Source organism: Dipteris shenzhenensis, chromosome 15, assembly GCF_047967505.1.
Source record: "Dipteris shenzhenensis isolate YYH24624 ecotype China chromosome 15, Dip_SZ_1.0, whole genome shotgun sequence".
NCBI lineage: Eukaryota > Viridiplantae > Streptophyta > Polypodiopsida > Gleicheniales > Dipteridaceae > Dipteris > Dipteris shenzhenensis.
This window is the reverse complement of record NC_141610.1, coordinates 6,041,418-6,059,594: the sequence shown is the minus strand read 5'-3', so window position 1 is coordinate 6,059,594 and position 18,177 is coordinate 6,041,418. Positions and strand designations below refer to the sequence as shown.

Genomic DNA, 18,177 nt, shown 5'->3' with positions numbered 1-18,177 from the left:
GAAATGTGACCTGCATGAAAATGTCACCTCCACACTGCGGAAATCGAGGCAAATGTGTGCTCTCTGGCACCACACTATCTCAAGGCATACAAAGCATCAACTGCCAGGCAAAAGCCCTATGATCTGCTCACCCGTAAACTGAGATTCAAACCCAGTAAAAGCATAAGAGTCCTCTGCAAAATCAAGGCATTTCCTTCACGAAAACAGATACCTGTGCAATCAACCACACACTGTGGTTCTCTTCACCTCAAGCACGAGGTAAATGAAGGTACTTGCTGTACTTTCAAGAAAACACAGTTTTGAGAACTGAAAGATGATCCTGAATGAAGAGCAGAGTGCTCTTTCTCCTTCTCTTTCTTCCAAAAAAAAATCTGCGCCTGATGTACTTCCTGTACCTGTGCAAGGTACGGAATCCCAGAAAAAAAATATTTTCGAACAGTTCTTCCCTGATGCAGCTCCCTGTAGGTACGGCGACGTTCGTACTGTACGGACGCCCGTACGGAGTCCGTATGACGGTACGGACGGCCGTACGGTCGTACACCTGCTCGAATTTGTGCGACACCCGGACGAAGCCCGAGGGCTCTAACAGCTAGCAGTTGCTATACAGCTGCTGGCATAACGCGGCGCCGCCCTGCTGCAGCTAGCAGCTGCGCTTTGCCCGCGCCCTGCTCTATGCCCGCGCCCGCGCCCTGCGCTATGCCCGCGCCCTGCGATCTGCTCGCGCTGCCGCCTGATGGCTCGCGCTGCCGCCTGCTGGCCCGTTGGCCCTTGCAGAGGCTAGGTAGAGGTCGAGGGAGGTGGGTAGGCAAGGGTAGAGGGAGAAGAGGCTCTGATACCAGTTGAGAGGGAAGGAAACAGGAAGAAGAGCAAAGGGAGAGAGAGTGAGTGAGAGAGTAAGACTCAAATGTGCGGGTGTGAAGTGATGAGCCACACCACAAACTCATTAGTTTTATTAGGATTAGGTTTTACCCTATGACTGTCTTAAGACAGTCATAGATGTCCTATCTTTAATAAAGGGGTGGCAATGTGCCTTTACCCCAACACTGCAAATATCCTCCTTTCGCCTATCCGCGTGGAGACCTTTAAAAAAGGCCTTGGAGGAATAGCCCTTATCCAAAAGGGGTTTCATGCGAGCTCGGATTTGCCACTTCTTTAATTTGCGAAGATCATTTTGGTGAATGATATGAACTGCATAAGCACAAGAATCTTGTTCAGAAGAGGTAAGCTGTCTATGAGAACTGATTGCATCCATTTGCTGCTTGTGAGATTGAGCCCATTTCAGCTTGAGCCTGAGGTTACCCATGTAGCTCTGTCCATAATCTTGAATAACAGCCTGCAAGCGATGAGCAAGACTGACCCAAGCAAAATCCATATCCTCCTGAGCATGTGAGAGGAGGGGACAGACAGCCACTCTCACCATGTTCTGAAATTGCTGATGAAGCAAATAAGCACTGTTAACATGGAGCAGTCGACGACCAAAAAAAGGCATATCATCTGTCAGACGTGCTATAGATAATGTCAAGCATACTGGAAAATGATCAGATAGCAAGAGGGAATGATCAACCCATAGTGTACATGTAAAATCAGCATACTGCTCAGCATGCAACAAATACCATTTGTCAAGTCGAGCCCAGTAATGAGTAAATGCATTGTGATGATATGTATAACCCATATCTCTGTCCCTTGTTGAGAGCCATAGATCTTCTGCATGCAGGGATGAGAGCATATCTTCCCAATGTCGAAGCTCAGTGGGGATCATGTGAGAACGATGAGTGGTATTGTCTTGAGTGGCAGGAGAGTTGCTAAAGTCTCCACACAAAAAAGCATTGGACAGCCATGGATATTGTTTGAGGGAGACCCACATTTGAGCTCTAGTCGCAGAGGTTTGTGATGCATAAACAGATGCTATTTCATAGAGATCAGCTTGCCAAGTGCACTTGATCACCATCCATCGACCCTGAGGGTCATTGTAAGCAACCATGGGCTGCATATCATGTTTTACCAGCATGCAGACCCCCGAAAAGTGCATTGTACCAGCATTAAAAATATCATAACCAGCATAGTGGCCTTGCTGATCAACCAAGAAGTGTTGGTTGTGTTCCTGTAAAGAGATCACATTGGGATGCATGCTATGTACATAATGCCAGAAAAGTCTCCACTTATTGACATTGCAAAGACCCTGAACGTTGTATGTGATGCAAGTAATTGAAGTAGACATAGAAGATATGTACAGTCAAACCAAAAGCAGAGTAAAGTATAAACTGTCAGGCCTCAGCCATGACATCAACATCCACCTGGCCTCCTGGATCATTAGCTCTACGATCCTCATCATTGTCGCATACAGGGATGCCCTTTTTTAACACATCAACCCACAGTTGGGAAGTGAGGCTGTCAGCAGGGGTAGAGGTTTGACCAGGGGTAGAAGTTGAAGCATCCCAATGGCGAGATTGTAAAGGATGTGGTTTGAGAGCGAATACCTTTTTGGGTATCAGAGAAGTGGCCCTAGTTTCCCACTTCTCAACTTTCCTTTGCTATTGCAGAAAATGCCTAGCCTGACATAGAGAAGTAGCTTCAACAAAAGAGAATTCCTTGCGCTGGCTGAATTCTATCAAGGCTTGACAAGTATTTTTAGCATTGACCACCTCCTCTTTGAGGGAATGCATATAACTCTTGCCATAGTTGCGGATCACATGTGGCATGCGAGTGACAAAGGTAATCCACATCCATGTGACAATGTGTTAGCACATACAAAGCAATTGTGATATTGGATCAATGGGGGCCTTTTACAGAATCCTGTTGGCACTTTCAAGGGGGAAGAGCAGCTTGCAACATAGCTTGAAAAGCCTCGTGCTGTAAATAAGTTTTATTTATACGAAGAATCCTTCTATCAAGGAATCTGTCATTTTGTGTGTCACAAAGGACGTTGTAACCATAGTGGCTCGAGCATGAGCCGGATGTGGAAAAGTGTTGTCAGCCCACATATGGCAAGTAAAAGCATCATATTGATGCGCATGAAACATATACCACCGATCCAAATGGGCATGATAGGTGGACTACACATTATGCTGAAATGTAAAGCCAGGAAACAATGCTCGTGTCGCTTTCCATAGATCAGCAAGATTGAAGCAAGAGAGTGTTGCGATCACTTCTCTCTTTCTAAGGCAAGCATGTGCATGTGTCCAGAGGTATCATCTCCTTGCTGAGGTGCATGATTAATATCCCCACTGAGAAAAGCATTCTACCTCCAAGGATAGTGTAGCATAACCTGTCAAATCAATGCCCTGCGATGTGACGATGGTGGGGCATAGACAGAGGTGAATTCATAAACCTCTCCTTGCAGAAGAAAATGTACAACAAGCCATCGACCATCTCGGTCATTGTAGGCCACAACAGGCTGAAGCTCATGCTTAACTAGAAAAACCAATGTAGAAAAAGAATTCTCTCCTGCATAAAAGATATCATATCCTGCAAAATCCCCTGTCCGTCTAGCTATAGCAATGCTGATTATGTTCCTGAAGGGCTACTATATTGGGCTGCAATCCACACACACACACACACACTCGGGCGCACTCGCACATCCGCACACTCATAGTGTGACACTTGGTTCAGATCTCTATGGCTTGTTTTTTCAAATGACCAAACTATTTTGTAATATTGCAGAAGCTCAGCATTTTTCCGAGAGCTGGTGGAGCCCTGGGCTTTACATACAAACAACCTGCCACCGAAGATCGATACCTCCTGTTTGTTGATGAACTAAGAGGACGCTTAGTGACTCTTTTGGGTGGAAGAGCAGCAGAAGAGGTAATCTATAATGGTCGTGTGTCAACTGGGGCTGTGGATGATATAAGGCGAGCAACAGATGTGGCTTACAAGGCAGTTGCTGAGTATGGCCTCAATTCTTTGTTTGGACCAGTTTCCCTGGCCACACTTTCTAGTGGTGGTCTTGACAATTCTGGTGCAGCATTTCCTTGGGCAAAAGTCCAAGTACGATCTTTTAGTCAGTTCCCACCTTAACACTCAAACACTTCATTACACATGCTACACTCTTTCTGAATATGTAGCTCTGACTTTGTTCCTGCTCTTTATGTACTGTTTGAATGTCTTAGGGGACATGTGCTGTCAGGAAATTAGCATGGTGACGCAGGAGCATCTGATTGGTCATCTTTAACATGAGTACCTTGTTGTTATCAGGGCCATATGACAAATCTCGTTCAGGAAGAAGTACGAGCTCTTTTACAGTCTGCATTATCCACAGCTATGATTGTTATACGATCCAATGCCACTGTTATGGAAGGTCTTGGGGCCCAGCTGGAAGGTGTGTTTCGCCACACAGAGAGAGAGAGAGAGTTTTATAACGTTTTCAGAAAACAAAGGTGGTCTTTGGGACAAAGTACAATACAATGCATGGAGAGCCTATGTTCTTCTTCTGCTCACTACTGAAAAACAAGAAAGTGCAAAAGTATAACTTTCCAGGAAGCACGTGGTGCTATGAAACCCATGCAGGCCAATTGTGGCCTCATCAGCTAAAATAATGTAGACTGATGTATCCAGCCAATCTGCTTGTAGATGCATCCCGATCTCCCTTATATATGTCAAGGATCTTACAATGTAGAGCTGCCTACTACGTAAAGGAGGTGTGAATTGCACGCACGTGTGTGCGCGTGGTCAAGGAGATGTTACTTGTGCATACGTTTGCATGTATTCACACATCAGAATCTACAGTGTGTGTGGGTGTGTGTGTGTGTGTGAGAGAGAGAGAGAGAGGTGTGTGTGTGGTGGAGAGAGAACCTGCAGCCCTTGCTCCAGCCCTCCCATCAGCCCCTTAGCCTCTTCAGATAAGCCCGCATGCTTCAGCTGCCTGCTGCACCAACTCCGTGTTCATAAACAGCTGTCTAAGGCTGTAAATCCCTGCCGTACAGTCCCGCCAGACTTCCGTACAATTCCGTACAGGTGTATGGACTTGTACGGACTGTTCCGCCTTGTTCAGGCTGCTGCTGCCAGCTCATTCTCTACTTCTGGGTTGCTGTCTGTATAGGGTTTGCTCACGGGCTACTTCTACACGCTGGTTTGAGGGGTTTTCTCTTCCCCCTTTCTCTCATCTTTGGTTTTTGGGTCTTGTACACTATTTCCATCGCCAGAACTTCTCTTTTGCCTTTGATCTATAGTTCATCTTGGATCTTTTCCTGGCTTTTTCTCTTTTCCTTCTTCAGAACTTGTATTTTCTTCTCTCTAAATCCCTAAATATCTCTTTCCTTTTCTTCTCCTTGCAAATACACTATTTCTTTTTTCTTGGTGGGTCATTTTTTTGGGATTGTTTTCTCTTTTATCACTTTACAGGTACCCTCTTTTTTGGTTCCATCTTCTTCAGAAGATATGGCTGAATACTTTTATGAAAAAACATTTCAAAAGGATAGATTGATTCAATGCAAAAAGCAAAAGCAGGCTGAGGGTCAGCATGACCCTGTGCATGATTCTGTTGAAGCACAACTAGTTTATGATGTCATGCACGAAGGATTTGCAGCCATAAGGAAAGAGTGGAAAGACTCTATTTCATCGGTTGGTCTCATGGTTGAAGTGGATGAAATTGTGGATCCAGTTAGAGAATATGCCAAAAATGCAGTTATTTTATTTTTCCTAGGTCAGATGCCACCTGCTGCAAAGGTAGGCAACTGGTTGACCCGTACCCTCGTTGGTTCATTTGTTCATAAGGTACACTATGCAGCCAGAGGCTTTTTTGAGGTCATCATGGTAGATGAGATTTATAGGCAAATGCTTTTGGAATATTCGTCACTTTTTTTTTGGCAGCAAATGGTGCATGTTTTGCCATGGTCCCCCACAAGGGATTATCAGGCTTTGATTCGACATCGATGTCCGGTTTGGGTTGAAGTTGTAGACTTCCCGCAATGCATGGCTTCACTCTTGCCTAAAGTTGCAGCAACTTTAGGCAAAGTGGTTTGCCCACCGCGGCCTAACGGCAACTCTAAATTTTGCATTCTCTGGGATACTGATAATCCCACACCGGAGTCTTATTCAATCACGGTGAACAATGTTGACATGGGCAGTGCATTTTATAAATTGAAATGGGGATTATTTGCAGGGGCTTGCTTTGAATGTAAAAAAATTGGGCACATGGCTTCACAGTGTCCAATGAGCCAGCATAAAATGCCTCCTGCTACTTTGCTTGCCCAGATGCCTAATAAGGATGCTTCTGCCTCTATTGGGAATAAAAATAAAGGTAATAGACAGTTTTTGGTGAATTAGGATAAAGGCAAAGCCCCAGTTGTTGCAAATGGGAGCGCTTCTTCCCCTTCGCTTCCTGTTATTCAACCTTCAGCAAAAGGACCAAAAACTCAAATTGATGGATGGCAAAGTCTAAGAAAAGTTATTTTTGTTCGACGACCTCCACCTCCTCGCACTTGGAATGGTGCATCTTCTAGTGGAAACTCTCCAGAGGTCAACTTCAGAATTGGAATCACATGGGCTGCAGTGACAGCTAGCAGAACTCTCTTCCCTGAAGAGGTTGCTGCATTGCTGTCTACTTCTCAGGCGGATGTTTCTTCTCAGGGAAGAGGCCCTGACCTTGAGGTAGACATGCAAGGTTGACATCCTGAAGTTTGCTGTTGTACATAGCTATTTTTCTCCTATAAATATCTGTAAATATGACTGCTCATATCAAATGCTTTACACCAAATGTTCAGGGAATGTGTGACAGTAGGAAATGAAAATCTGTGTGGCTGTATATCCATCGATTTCAGCCTGATATAGTGACACTACAAGAACACAACCAACATGTCTATGCAGGAAAGACAGGTCATTACTATGGCTATGATATTTTCTATGCTGGGGAACACTCTTTCTCAGTTGTAGTCATTTTGATTAAGCATGAGCTTCAGCCAGTTATTGCCTTGAATGACAATCAAGGAAGATGGATTATTCTTCAATGCATCATTCAAGGCGAGGTGTTTGAATTTGCTTTTGTATATGCACCTCAATCTTCTCGGGATAGAAGTGTAATTTGGGATGCCATGCACCGATATCCATATATGTGGGGATTTCAATAATGCTCCGCAACAGGGTGACAATACATTAGGAAATACTCATATGTTAACCTCTGAAAGACATGCATGGTCTCAATTACTGATTCATCTTGATTTGGTTGATCTTTGGAAGGAATTGCAGCCTTTCTCACCTGGATACACTTTTCAACATAATGCCCTTTATCAGGCACGTCTGGATCGCTGGTATAGTGTAGCTCCGCAACAAAATGATGATTTTACATGCCAAATGTGGGTTGACTATGCCTTTGTGCATTCAGATCATGCACCATTATGGTTGAGGTTATCTTTTCATGATATGCCAGATGATGGATTGCCTCAAAGGTGACATTTGATTGTGAACAATAGCTATTTGCAGCATGTTGCTTTCAAGGCAATGGTTATTGAAGCATATGAATATATGTCTTCTCAGAGCCACATTGATCTTGATAATGCATGGGATTCTTTTGTTTCCAAAATGCAAGTTGTAATTAGAGGTTATGGCAAGTCTTACATGAAGACTCTGAGGGAAACTGTGGCTCAAGCCAAATTGACTTGCCAAGACCTCACTAAACTCAGTCACTTTCGTCCTTTGTCCTTGCATGAGCAAACAACACTTTGCCAAGCTAAACATTGTCTCCAAATAAACGATCACAGGAAACTTGCTAAATGGGAGACAAGAGCAAGACAAAGAGCTTTCACAGATAAAGACTGCTCTTCCAAACAATTTTTTAAAAGCTTGCATCAAAAGAGATTTACAGACAAACATTTGCAGGGTGCTTATGCCTTATGGTTCATGGACTACATCATGGTCACAGCTTGCTTCTGTCTGTGTACATCATTTCTCTCAGCAATTTGGTTATGCAAATCCTCCCTCATAGCAGGTTTTGTCTGCAAGAAATTTACTTTTACAGCATGTTTCTCCTATTATCTCCACTACTCAAGCTTTGGAATTGGAGGAACCTTTTACTGAAAGGGAATTGTCAGATGCAATCAAATCCTGTGGTAGATGGAAATCTCCTGGATGGGATGGTCTTACAGTTGAGTTTTTTTAAGAATATTGGCCTCTATTGAAGCATACTTTGCTGCATATGGTAAATTCTGCTTGGCAAAATCAAAAAATGCCAGACACATGGAAGAGAGGTCTTGTTAAACTCCTTCCAAAAAAGCAGATTTATGAATCTTTGGCTGATTGGAGACCTATTACGCTTATGCCAGTCATTTACAAATTTACTATCAAAATGATTGTTGATCGGATAAAAGGCTATTTACATGATGGGTTGCATCTTGCGCAATATGGTTTTGTTCCTCGCAGGCATATCACAGACAACATTGCTAATGCCTACACTGGAATAGAATATGCCAAATATATGTAGCAGGATGTTTTGCTATTGCAAGTTGATATTGCCAAAGCTTTTGATACTGTTAAGTGGGACTTTATTTCACAAACAATGCAGGCCTTGGGATTTGGTACAAAAATGTAGCAAGTTATTAATTGGTTATATCAAGATTTTAAAGTTGCCTGCATACTTTCAGGGGATATTTCTACAACTTGGACTCTCGGTTGTTTTGTTCGGCAAGGATGTCGCCTCAGTGCTTTACTATTTGCCATAGCCACTCATCCAATGCATTAATATATGGACCACCTTTTGGACACTGGCATGTTGCACGGATTGGAAATTCCTGGCAGCCGTAGTATGATTACTCAAGCATATGCTGATGATTCTTTCTTTACCCCGAAAAATACTCAGAGCGATCTCTCCTTGATTATGCAGGCTCTTTCTACATATGGTTTAGCTGCTAGTCTTCATGTGAATTTTCAGAAATCCAAGCTACTGCCGTTGCATGCTAAAGACTAGCATGGTCTTTTGTGGCCTCGGGAAATTGTTTCAACTAGATAAGAGACTGCCCTTTTGTCTCTCGCTTGCTTCTTGATTGGAAGCACATTTTATCCCACTTGGAATGGAATGGCAGGGATTCTTTGTCGGGAAATTCTTTGAGGGCTGAGAATATCTATTGGTCCAAAATATTCCACCCTCCTTTGGCTATACAAGAATCCAGGCGTCCTTGTTTTATATCTTTCAAGGGTATTTCTTCTGTGGCGGATGTACTACAGGATGATGGCACTCTTTTATCTTTTTCTGTGGTTGCTAGTAAGTATGGTTTGGGAGCTCATTATCGTCCTTTATGGCATAAAATTTCAGAAATGCTTCAACCTTTCTTGCCGGTACCTCGTTTGGAACTTCAAGATAGACTTGAGGATCGGACTCTCCATTCTTCATCTTCTTCAGTCCGTCCTTTGAAGCTCTCACATATCACAGTGCCTTCTCTATATAAAGTGTTGTTACCTCCGCCTTGGATTTTTGACAGAGCAAATTCTGTTTGGCATATGGATCGCCCACTAAAGTGGTGGAGAAAGCGACTACGTCTCCTTTGGCATTATAAAGTCTCTCTTCGGCAATAGCTTTTCCTTTGGCGAGTCCTACTTGGCATTTTTTCATCTGGGCAGTTACTAGCGCATAGACATATTGCCCCAGCTGTTTGCCACAGATGTCTACATTTTGCTGAATCTGTGCTTCACATTTTCTGGCACTGTCCACATACTTGTGATTTCCTCGCTCTCATTTGTCAGGGGCTTTGAGCGAGATTTCCTACTATTAGTTTTGGCAGGTTCTTCTAGTTATTTGGTCTTCATCCCGCTAGACAGGGTTTTGATTTATTTTTTGTTTGGGTGCGCTACTGGGTACTTTGGACTCTATGGATGGACAGAAATCATATAGTCTTTGGTGATCCTACTTTTCCATCTTTTTTTTTTTCCAAACGATCTTTGAGGCAATCGTTTTATGATTGTTTTCAGACTCATTTGATTGATCATGATGTATATATGGATTATACTGAGATTTTCAGTTGAGTAGTAGTTACTCCGCTTTTGAAGTAACTATGAATGTAATTATTTCACAACAATAAAATATTTCTTCTCACTAAAAAAAAAAAAAGTGAGAGAGAGAGAGAGAGAGAGATCTGAATACTTTATGCACTCAAACTTTCATCTTGAATGTAATTTTGGTCCCCATAAATAAAACAAGATACTTTGCTACTGGTAAAAGAACAACTCTCTCTCAAAACATCTAGCCTCTATGATCAATTTAATCCCATGTTTACATATCTGACAATAGAATTAACTCTGTGAAATTTTGCCTTTTGCAGCTAATGATAAAGTGGACGGAGATAATTTACAACAGTGGTTGAATAAAGTCATTGCTCCGGTTGAGCTTTCTGTTTTTGTGAAAGGCAGTCACATTCTTCCATCCTAGCGTGGAAAACCTCTGAGTCTATCCTTAACAACCTACAAAGACCACCTTGGTAACTTCTTTCAACTTTGAAGTTCTAAATATGACAGATTGAGGTTAACACAGTTTTCTATACAGCATCTCTGGTAGTATGATAGTATTATATGTAATATGCTTCGAGCACAATAGAATTAGTTTGCATTCCTTGCATTTAAAGATTATTATAACAGAACCGGCTTGTCCAAGTATAGGAAACATAAGAAAAGTAAGTACTTACAACTTTATAGCCTTGAATAAGAGGCCCTCAGGCTCCAGTGATGATTGGGGTGATGGTGATATAACAGGAGGGCTCAAATAGAAGCTCAATTAGGAGAGGAAACATGGGCAGGAAAACAATATGTAGAACAACAAATAGCAGAAGATTCCACAAATTAAATGGAATGAATTCAATAGGCCAAGTATTGAAAATTTATCCCGATTGCACAAAGTTCTTCCAAGATCACCCAACAAGCATGCAACCAGTGGCATAGACTTGGAGCATGGGAGTAGAATTGACCTTTACAAAGATCTGGATGCCAAAGGCATGGGTCAAGGATGTATGCATTAAGATAAGCGGAGCTACTTTGCATTGTGGTCAAGATGGAGAAAGAGTAGGGATACCCCATGCTCTTGAGTAGATGATGGTTGAAGGGCACCAAAGCAGTTTTCAAATGAGGGAATGGTTTGCTCAATATTGAGAAGAAAGGAAAGTACAAATATTGATGGCAACAAGCACAATCATGAAAGAATGCAAGCCAGAATGTTTGGAATTGGACAAAGCAGTCACCATGAACATAAAAAGACAACCTACTAGCCATGAAGATAGTGTGAATAGCAACCATTAATGCTATGGGAGTAGCAATATAGTTGCCTGTGGATGAAGAAGAGCAAAATTGCCATTCCCAAAGAGAATCACAAAAGATGAAGAAGGGGAGAGAGAAATCATGGAGAACCTATGCATCACATCAGCCCAATGAGTGGCAATAGCCGCACCACTGTGGGCTAGGCTATCGAAGAACTCAATGTGGGTTCTCAAGAAGAACCAAAGCTTATATAAATCAATGAAGAACTACTTGATGAATTCATTGAGCAAGCCCAATAACTCTCTTCACAATGCAAGGGCGTCTTTGCATGGGAATACACAGACCTGAAGGGCATACCGCCAACTGTGATTCAACACTGAATCTCCCTTGTTCAGATGCAAAGCCAATCAGATAGCAGAGATCCTCATGAATCTCAACTAAGCAAAGTCAGTCAAAGGCTGAGATGGATTAACTATGAAGGGCAGAATTTATTTATGCGGTTGATTGGAGTGAATGGTTGTTTTCAATCATCATCGTTCACAGAAGTGTGTGGATTATAAAAATATGAATAACAAACAATTGAAGACCCGTTTCCATTACGTTTCATAGACAGCATCCTTGACAAAGAGGCAAGCATGAGATGAATTCACTCATGGACGGATGTGGTGGATACAACCATATCATGTTGGTAGAAGAAGATAGGGAAAAGACCACTTTTATTGCTGAATGAGGAGCATATTCAAGCAAAGTCATGCCATTTCGATACCAGCTATGTTTCAAGGATTCATGATGAAGTCTTTCATGAGTACATTGATGAATTCTTAGCGATTTTCTTGGATGGTTTCTCAATGTATAGTACAAAGCTATGGACTAAAGAGTGTTTGAAGAAAGTGTTTTAGAAATATAGAGAGACCCTAATCTCCCTCAACCCATATAAGTGTGTATTCTACGTCTTTTTAGCCTATTAGGCCACACAATTTCAAGTGAAGGGTTAAAGATAAGAAAATGAAAGAGGCAAGCAATATCAAGCATGTTTTATTCGTTGATGGGATTCCTCAACTTCTATTGGTGATTCATCAAGAAACTCAGTGGAGTGGTCGAACCCTTGCATGAGCTGACAAAGGGCTGAAAACAAAGTTTGAAGGGAACCATGATCAAGCCGAATCATTTCAAACTATGGCAATTTGGTCCATTGTGGGTCAATCAAAAGGGAACATGGAACATGCGAGCTGAATGTTCTCAACGGCAGAAATGAATTACTCCATCACAAAAAGGGAAGCCTTAGGAATGGTATATAATGTTTAAAAGTTTTAGTATTATCTATTCGGTAACCCATTTGTGCTCTTTGTGAATAACCAGGTCTTGGTATATTTGATCAACATGACAATTATGAAACCAAAATTGATCATGGATGCTTTTGCTTCAAGATCGTTCATAATCCTGGTTCGTCCCATTATGGAAGAAATCCTGCAGTATAGTACCTTTCCCTAGCCACTTTCTTGAGGGCGCATCATCACACAAGTGACTAAGGAGTGCACTCAAATTTTGTAAATACACAGTGATCGCTAGCCATCTATACGAAAAAGAGGCAAAGGATATCAAATAAAAGCTACAAGGTGAAGATATAGAGATGATCACATATATCGAGACGAAGGACTAAGGAAGGTGAGGAAGAGGAAGGGATATGATCGTTGGACGATATGTCTTTTCCATATTAAAGGGAGATAGTGATTGTGTAAGTACATCATGTATGGCGAGAGGTTATTTCTCGACCAATGTCTAGTGAGGACAATCTTGAATGCTGGATTATGGTGCACTGATGCATGCCAACGAGTATCAAGTGCCCCTTAACCCTACCGCTCTATGGGAACCCTTCCAAAAATGAGGGTTAGATATCAATCCATTCAAGGTCACCACACACCCAGGAGGGAGTAAGTACTTAGTGATGGCAACAGATTACGTCACCAAATGGGGCGAAGTGATAGCCTTGCAAGACAATGCAGCATGGAGGATTGGAAGAAATTTGTGCAAAAACTTAGATGCAGATTCGGATGCCCAATCGAGATCATGTCGGACCAAGGAGTTCACTTCATAAACTCAATGATAGTAATCATGATGAAGGAATTCCTCATTCAACATAAGGAATCAGCGACTGTACTACCCAAGGGTGAATGGTCAAGTAGAGGCCACAAATAAAGTGCTAAAACCATTCTTCACAAGACTTTGTATGAACATAGAAATGATTGGGATCACAAACTCCAAACTATGCTTTGGGCACATCGCAGAGCATTGAAGGTCAATACTGATGTATGATATGTTATCCATGGCTCTATGGATCATATATGCAATGTTGCTTGCAGTGTCCAGGAGAGAGAATCACCCAATTTCGTGTGTGCAAGAGGCTGCCAGGAGGAGAGGCAATCTAACTTTCGTTCTCTGCAGGCTGAGTCTGGTCTGCTGGGGCCGTTTCTAGCTGTCAAGCAGGCTGTTCTGTGTGCTGGGAGGCAAGGCGAATTGACCTGGGGTTGGAATCCTGCTGATTTCCGGGCCAGAGGAGCAAGGCGATTGGGTCTTGGGGCTGTACAGGCTGTCCCGGGGTGTTCTAGAGTAGAGGCGATCTGGTTGGGTGCTGTTCTTGGACTTCTTCAGGCTAGTCGAACGACTTCTGGAGGCTTCCAAGCTGTGGGATTTGCTGGCTGACCTATCCATTGCTGATTTCTAAGAGACCAGGTTGTGGATGCTATGGTTGGTCTGTTGCCGGGCAATAAAAGGCTGCTCGTCGTGTTTTTGGGCTGATTCCAGGCAAGAAAAGGCTGTACGACCTTGTTTGTGGGCTGGGGCTGCTAGCCAGGTGATTATCTCTTGCGATTGGTCAGCTGGGGCTGAGTGCTGGCCTTGCATGCCAAAGGATTGGTGCCGTAACAGCTTGGTTAGGCTGGGATTGTTGGACAATTTTACTGTGGGAGCTGGGGCAGTCTGCCAGATGGGTTATGCCTTGGAATTGGATGCCTGTGAAGCCATAATTGGCTTGGATTGCTGAGAGCAGAGGTTATGCTGTAAACTGGATGCCTACTGAAGGGTTCAGTCTTTGTTGTAATCTGTTTTCAATTGAATATATAATAAAGAAAAACCGCAAAGGGCGTGAGCTGATTTGGGGCCAATTGGTGTACTGTGTAATGAGCAGGAGCATTCTAGTTCTCTTATGGTGTTGTTTGCTGTGGATGTTTTGCCAGTGGAGTAATACTTGCTAAATTGAGAATGTACCGCCCTTATTTTTATTAGAGGCAGGTTGCAGCAAGGGAGGTCAAAATTGCAAGTTTTACAGCCCAAATCTGTGTAGCAGTTTTGGCATGATTTTGAGATCGTTTTGAGCTGGCATGTAGTGTGGCAAGCTTTCGCAGCAAAATTCAGAGTAGTCTGCATTTTTGGACATATCTAGAGGTTGCTAGCAGATTTGCAGCAATAAATTGTTTGTGAGGTTTCTCTCTGTTGGCACTTGCTCCAAAGCACCAAAATTTGCTCTTTTTCCAGCTATAATAAATTATTTCAGACTTCTAGACAGGTTTAGTGCATCTGTAACAGTTCTAATTCATGCATGCATTCCAAGGCTCAAGGGCTGGCTGGATTTCTTCTGTTTTGTGCAGTATTTATCGTGAATCCACACTCTACACACAAGTTCAGGCAGTTTCCAGCATTGTTACTGGGCATACACTCTTTTCTTCCTTTGGATGTTGTATTCCAGCTTGCATATGCTAGCTTGTGCCTTTTCTCATAAGTCACACTCAGTTAAATCCTTGGTTTAAGAATTTGCAAAGTCACCCCTGGGACATATTGCAACAAAAGTGTTACCACTTTTGTTTCGGGAGAAACCACTACATTTTGCAAAGAGAGGCACTATTGCGTCTGAATTTACTTATTATCTTTTGAAAGCTTATGTATCCTCCATTTTGTCTGGGTCTGGGTGGCAAAGGACCATGGAACATTGCATCTGGTTGCGAAGTTAGATCATTCACTTTTGTTTTGGTTTTTCCTAGTCCACTGGCAGGGATGGGGAAAAGTCTAGCTTTAAGAAAAGGAAATGCAACCTTCTCTAGTATTGCCATCACCTTGCAGAACGCCTTTAAAGAGTTGAAGATGACAAGCAAGCCTCCCACGGTAGCAAGCATCTGCTTTCAAGATTACACCAAGACTAACAGTCAAGATGGAGGCTGCCTTAGAGTACAACTTTAAGATGTTTGTACCCTAAGAAATTTATTGAAGGTGCATCTTGCCTCATGAACACAAGAATAGCCTACTCTCATATCAGGAAGGGGTTTGAAAAGATTTTGCTACCTCCGTGTGTGTACACTGGGTCAACCAAGGAAATTATAATGAATGTATGGTTACTCATGACTAGAAGTAGGTAGTACAAGGCATGACTTTATCAATGAGCATCTCATATGTATAGTAATTTTTTCATAAAATTTTCATTTGTTTACGTCAGTGGAGCACCTAGCCTCCATATCTAGTATATTTTGAGGCCTCTAAACAAACATGTTCTTGTGTTGGGTCCTAGGAATACGCTTACCCCCGCCCCTCCTCCCTTCTGTCTGTGTCTCTTTCCCCCCCCCCCCTCCTCCCTTCTGTTTGTGTCTCTGTGTCTCTCTCCCACAAAGCATAGTTTTTCTACTGCTGATAGCATTACTCTAGGACAGCACACCTTTAATTAACGTGCCTTTGTTTTCTGCTTTTATATGGCCATTTCACTTTTCGCAAATGACCATCGTTTAACCATTCAACAAGCTTTTCATTACCTGCATTATCAAGATAATTTCAAATTGTGTGCTGCTCTTCCTACTAGCTCTAATAACCCTCATTGCAGAATAGCCTGCGGTTCCCCACTCAAACCGTTGCTTCTTGGGCAGAGAATCTTTTTTTCTCATAATCTACCATTGGCTTAGCATTTCAGAATACACATAAATCAATTGAGATGCCTCTTGAAGCTACAGAATAACCATGCGATACTATGAAATTAATGATTGAAATGATGCACAGGAACTCAAATGTCAAATAGAGTTTTTTGCTTAAAACATTAGTAGAATATGTGAAGCTATGGATATTTTTGACACTGTCCCTTTTTTTGAAGGGTGTGTTTGATACTGCAGGGCCCCTGTCCAATGGCTGTATTCCAAAACAGGGTTTTCAAATGCAAGATCATATTTGCCTATAGAGCTTCTTATTACTGGCATAGGCCTTTGCTTCAGCCTTCATATGCATGTCTGAAGACAGGATTCAGCTGGAGTAATAGTAAATGTATACACATTTAAGGATGGTGCTATATTCAAAAGACCGAATACAAGATTCTGTCTGTCGATCCAGCTAATGATGCGGGCAAGCTGAATGACCACCACGGTAAAGAGAAATAACTAAGTTGGATTGTGGGAGGCAAACTCCCCTCTTCAATAAAAGTGATGCTTGGCAGGACTTATTCAAGGAGAGCTGACATGACTCTGGATCAAGGACAATGACTAAAATAATTGTTATTTCCATATGTATAATAAATATTATTGAATGTAATGTAGTAAGTCCTTGAGTAAACCACTTGACCGGATTTTAGACTTAACGGGGACCACATTGATGTGGCAGTCTAATTCTAATTCACATGTAGTGAACACTGACCAAGCTGGCAGGAAGTAAAGTACAGCACATTAATGAGAGTTGTGGCAAGATGTATGCATGGGGGAATAACGGACTTAGCTGACAGTCATGGAATTCAGGAGCAAAACTGACCATTTTATACATGTGCCCTTTAACTGCCGTGAGTATTTCCACCGTCACCTGTTCTTTTAAAACAACAATGCTTATGGGTTCAGTCAGGTCAGTTATTTCTGTCAAAATGCATTGGTTTTCCACTCATCTTGAAAACTGGTTGGAGAAGGCAGTTGAGAGCTTGCAACGATTTCGGTGGAAGCCCATCAATTTGTGTACTCACTCTCTCTCTCTCTCTCTCTCTCTCTCTCTCTGCCTCCCTCCCTCCGACAACCCCCCTCTCCCCCCTTTTTCTTTTGGGTAAAAGAAATTTTGCATTAAGAAAGCATTGAAATTTCACTCCCACCCACCAACCCCAACACTTTTTTTTAGTGATCCACCCCCAAAATACACACACACACATCAATGTTTATATATGTGTAGATGTATACATATCACATATCTATGCTTATATAGACATAGATGTATACATATATATTCTTCTTATCTTACGTGGTTCATTTATCTATTATCTAGATCATCTAAGCATTATTTGCTTAGAAATGCTCATCTTAGGGAGACTAAAATGAAATCATATAGTGCTAGCCTTTGTCACGGCCAAGTTTGCCCTTCACTCCGGAGTGCTGCAAAAACTCAGTACAAGACCTTTGTACAAATGGATGCTCAAGTATGTGTGGTTGTGTAGATATGTGTTTGTGACAGAATTTGTTTATACTACGGTCTACACCCTTTCTTGGGCACTCATTACGTTGGTGGGGGTGTCATAGTAGCAAGTCCTTGCTATGCGTGATGGAGATTATGGTTTTTAACCTTGCGAGTGATGGTCATGAGATTCAAATTGCATTATGTGTTGTGTTTTCAGAGGATGCGTTTGGGCACGTCTTGAATATAGATAGATAGAGAGAGAGAGACAGAGAGTGAGAGAGAGAGAGAGAACCACACACACACACACATACACACGTGTGTGTGTGTGTGTGTGTGTGTGTGTAGAGAGAGAGAGAGAGAGAGAGAGAGAGACATGTGGAGGGCAGCATTAAAGGAGAAGGCCGGGCAAACTCAACTATGAAAAAGGCTAGCATTAAAGGAGAAGGCCGATCAAACTCTCTCTGTCTCTCTCTATAGATAGATAGAGAGAGAGAGAGGGAGAAGGCAGATCAAACTCTCTCTCTCTCTATAGATAGATACACACGGGTGGAGGGCAAACTCAACTGTGAAAAAGGCTAGCATTAAAAGAGAAGAGAGTTTGATCGGCCTTCTCCTTTA

At 42.3% G+C, this 18,177-nt stretch overlaps 1 protein-coding gene across 1 annotated transcript in view; it reads left to right on the top strand.

Moving 5' to 3' along the window:
* Positions 1-16,942, top strand: part of LOC147893260 (ATP-dependent zinc metalloprotease FTSH 7, chloroplastic-like) — a 31,681-nt gene extending 14,739 nt beyond the window's left edge. Inside the window, exons 12-15 of the mRNA XM_087385525.1 lie at positions 3,661-3,984; positions 4,192-4,315; positions 10,242-10,397; positions 16,292-16,942. Coding sequence (XP_087241651.1) covers positions 3,661-3,984; positions 4,192-4,315; positions 10,242-10,348 — 555 coding nt within the window. The 3' untranslated portion in view covers positions 10,349-10,397; positions 16,292-16,942. The remainder of the gene's footprint in view (positions 1-3,660; positions 3,985-4,191; positions 4,316-10,241; positions 10,398-16,291) is intronic.
* The last annotated feature ends 1,235 nt before the right edge of the window (positions 16,943-18,177 follow it).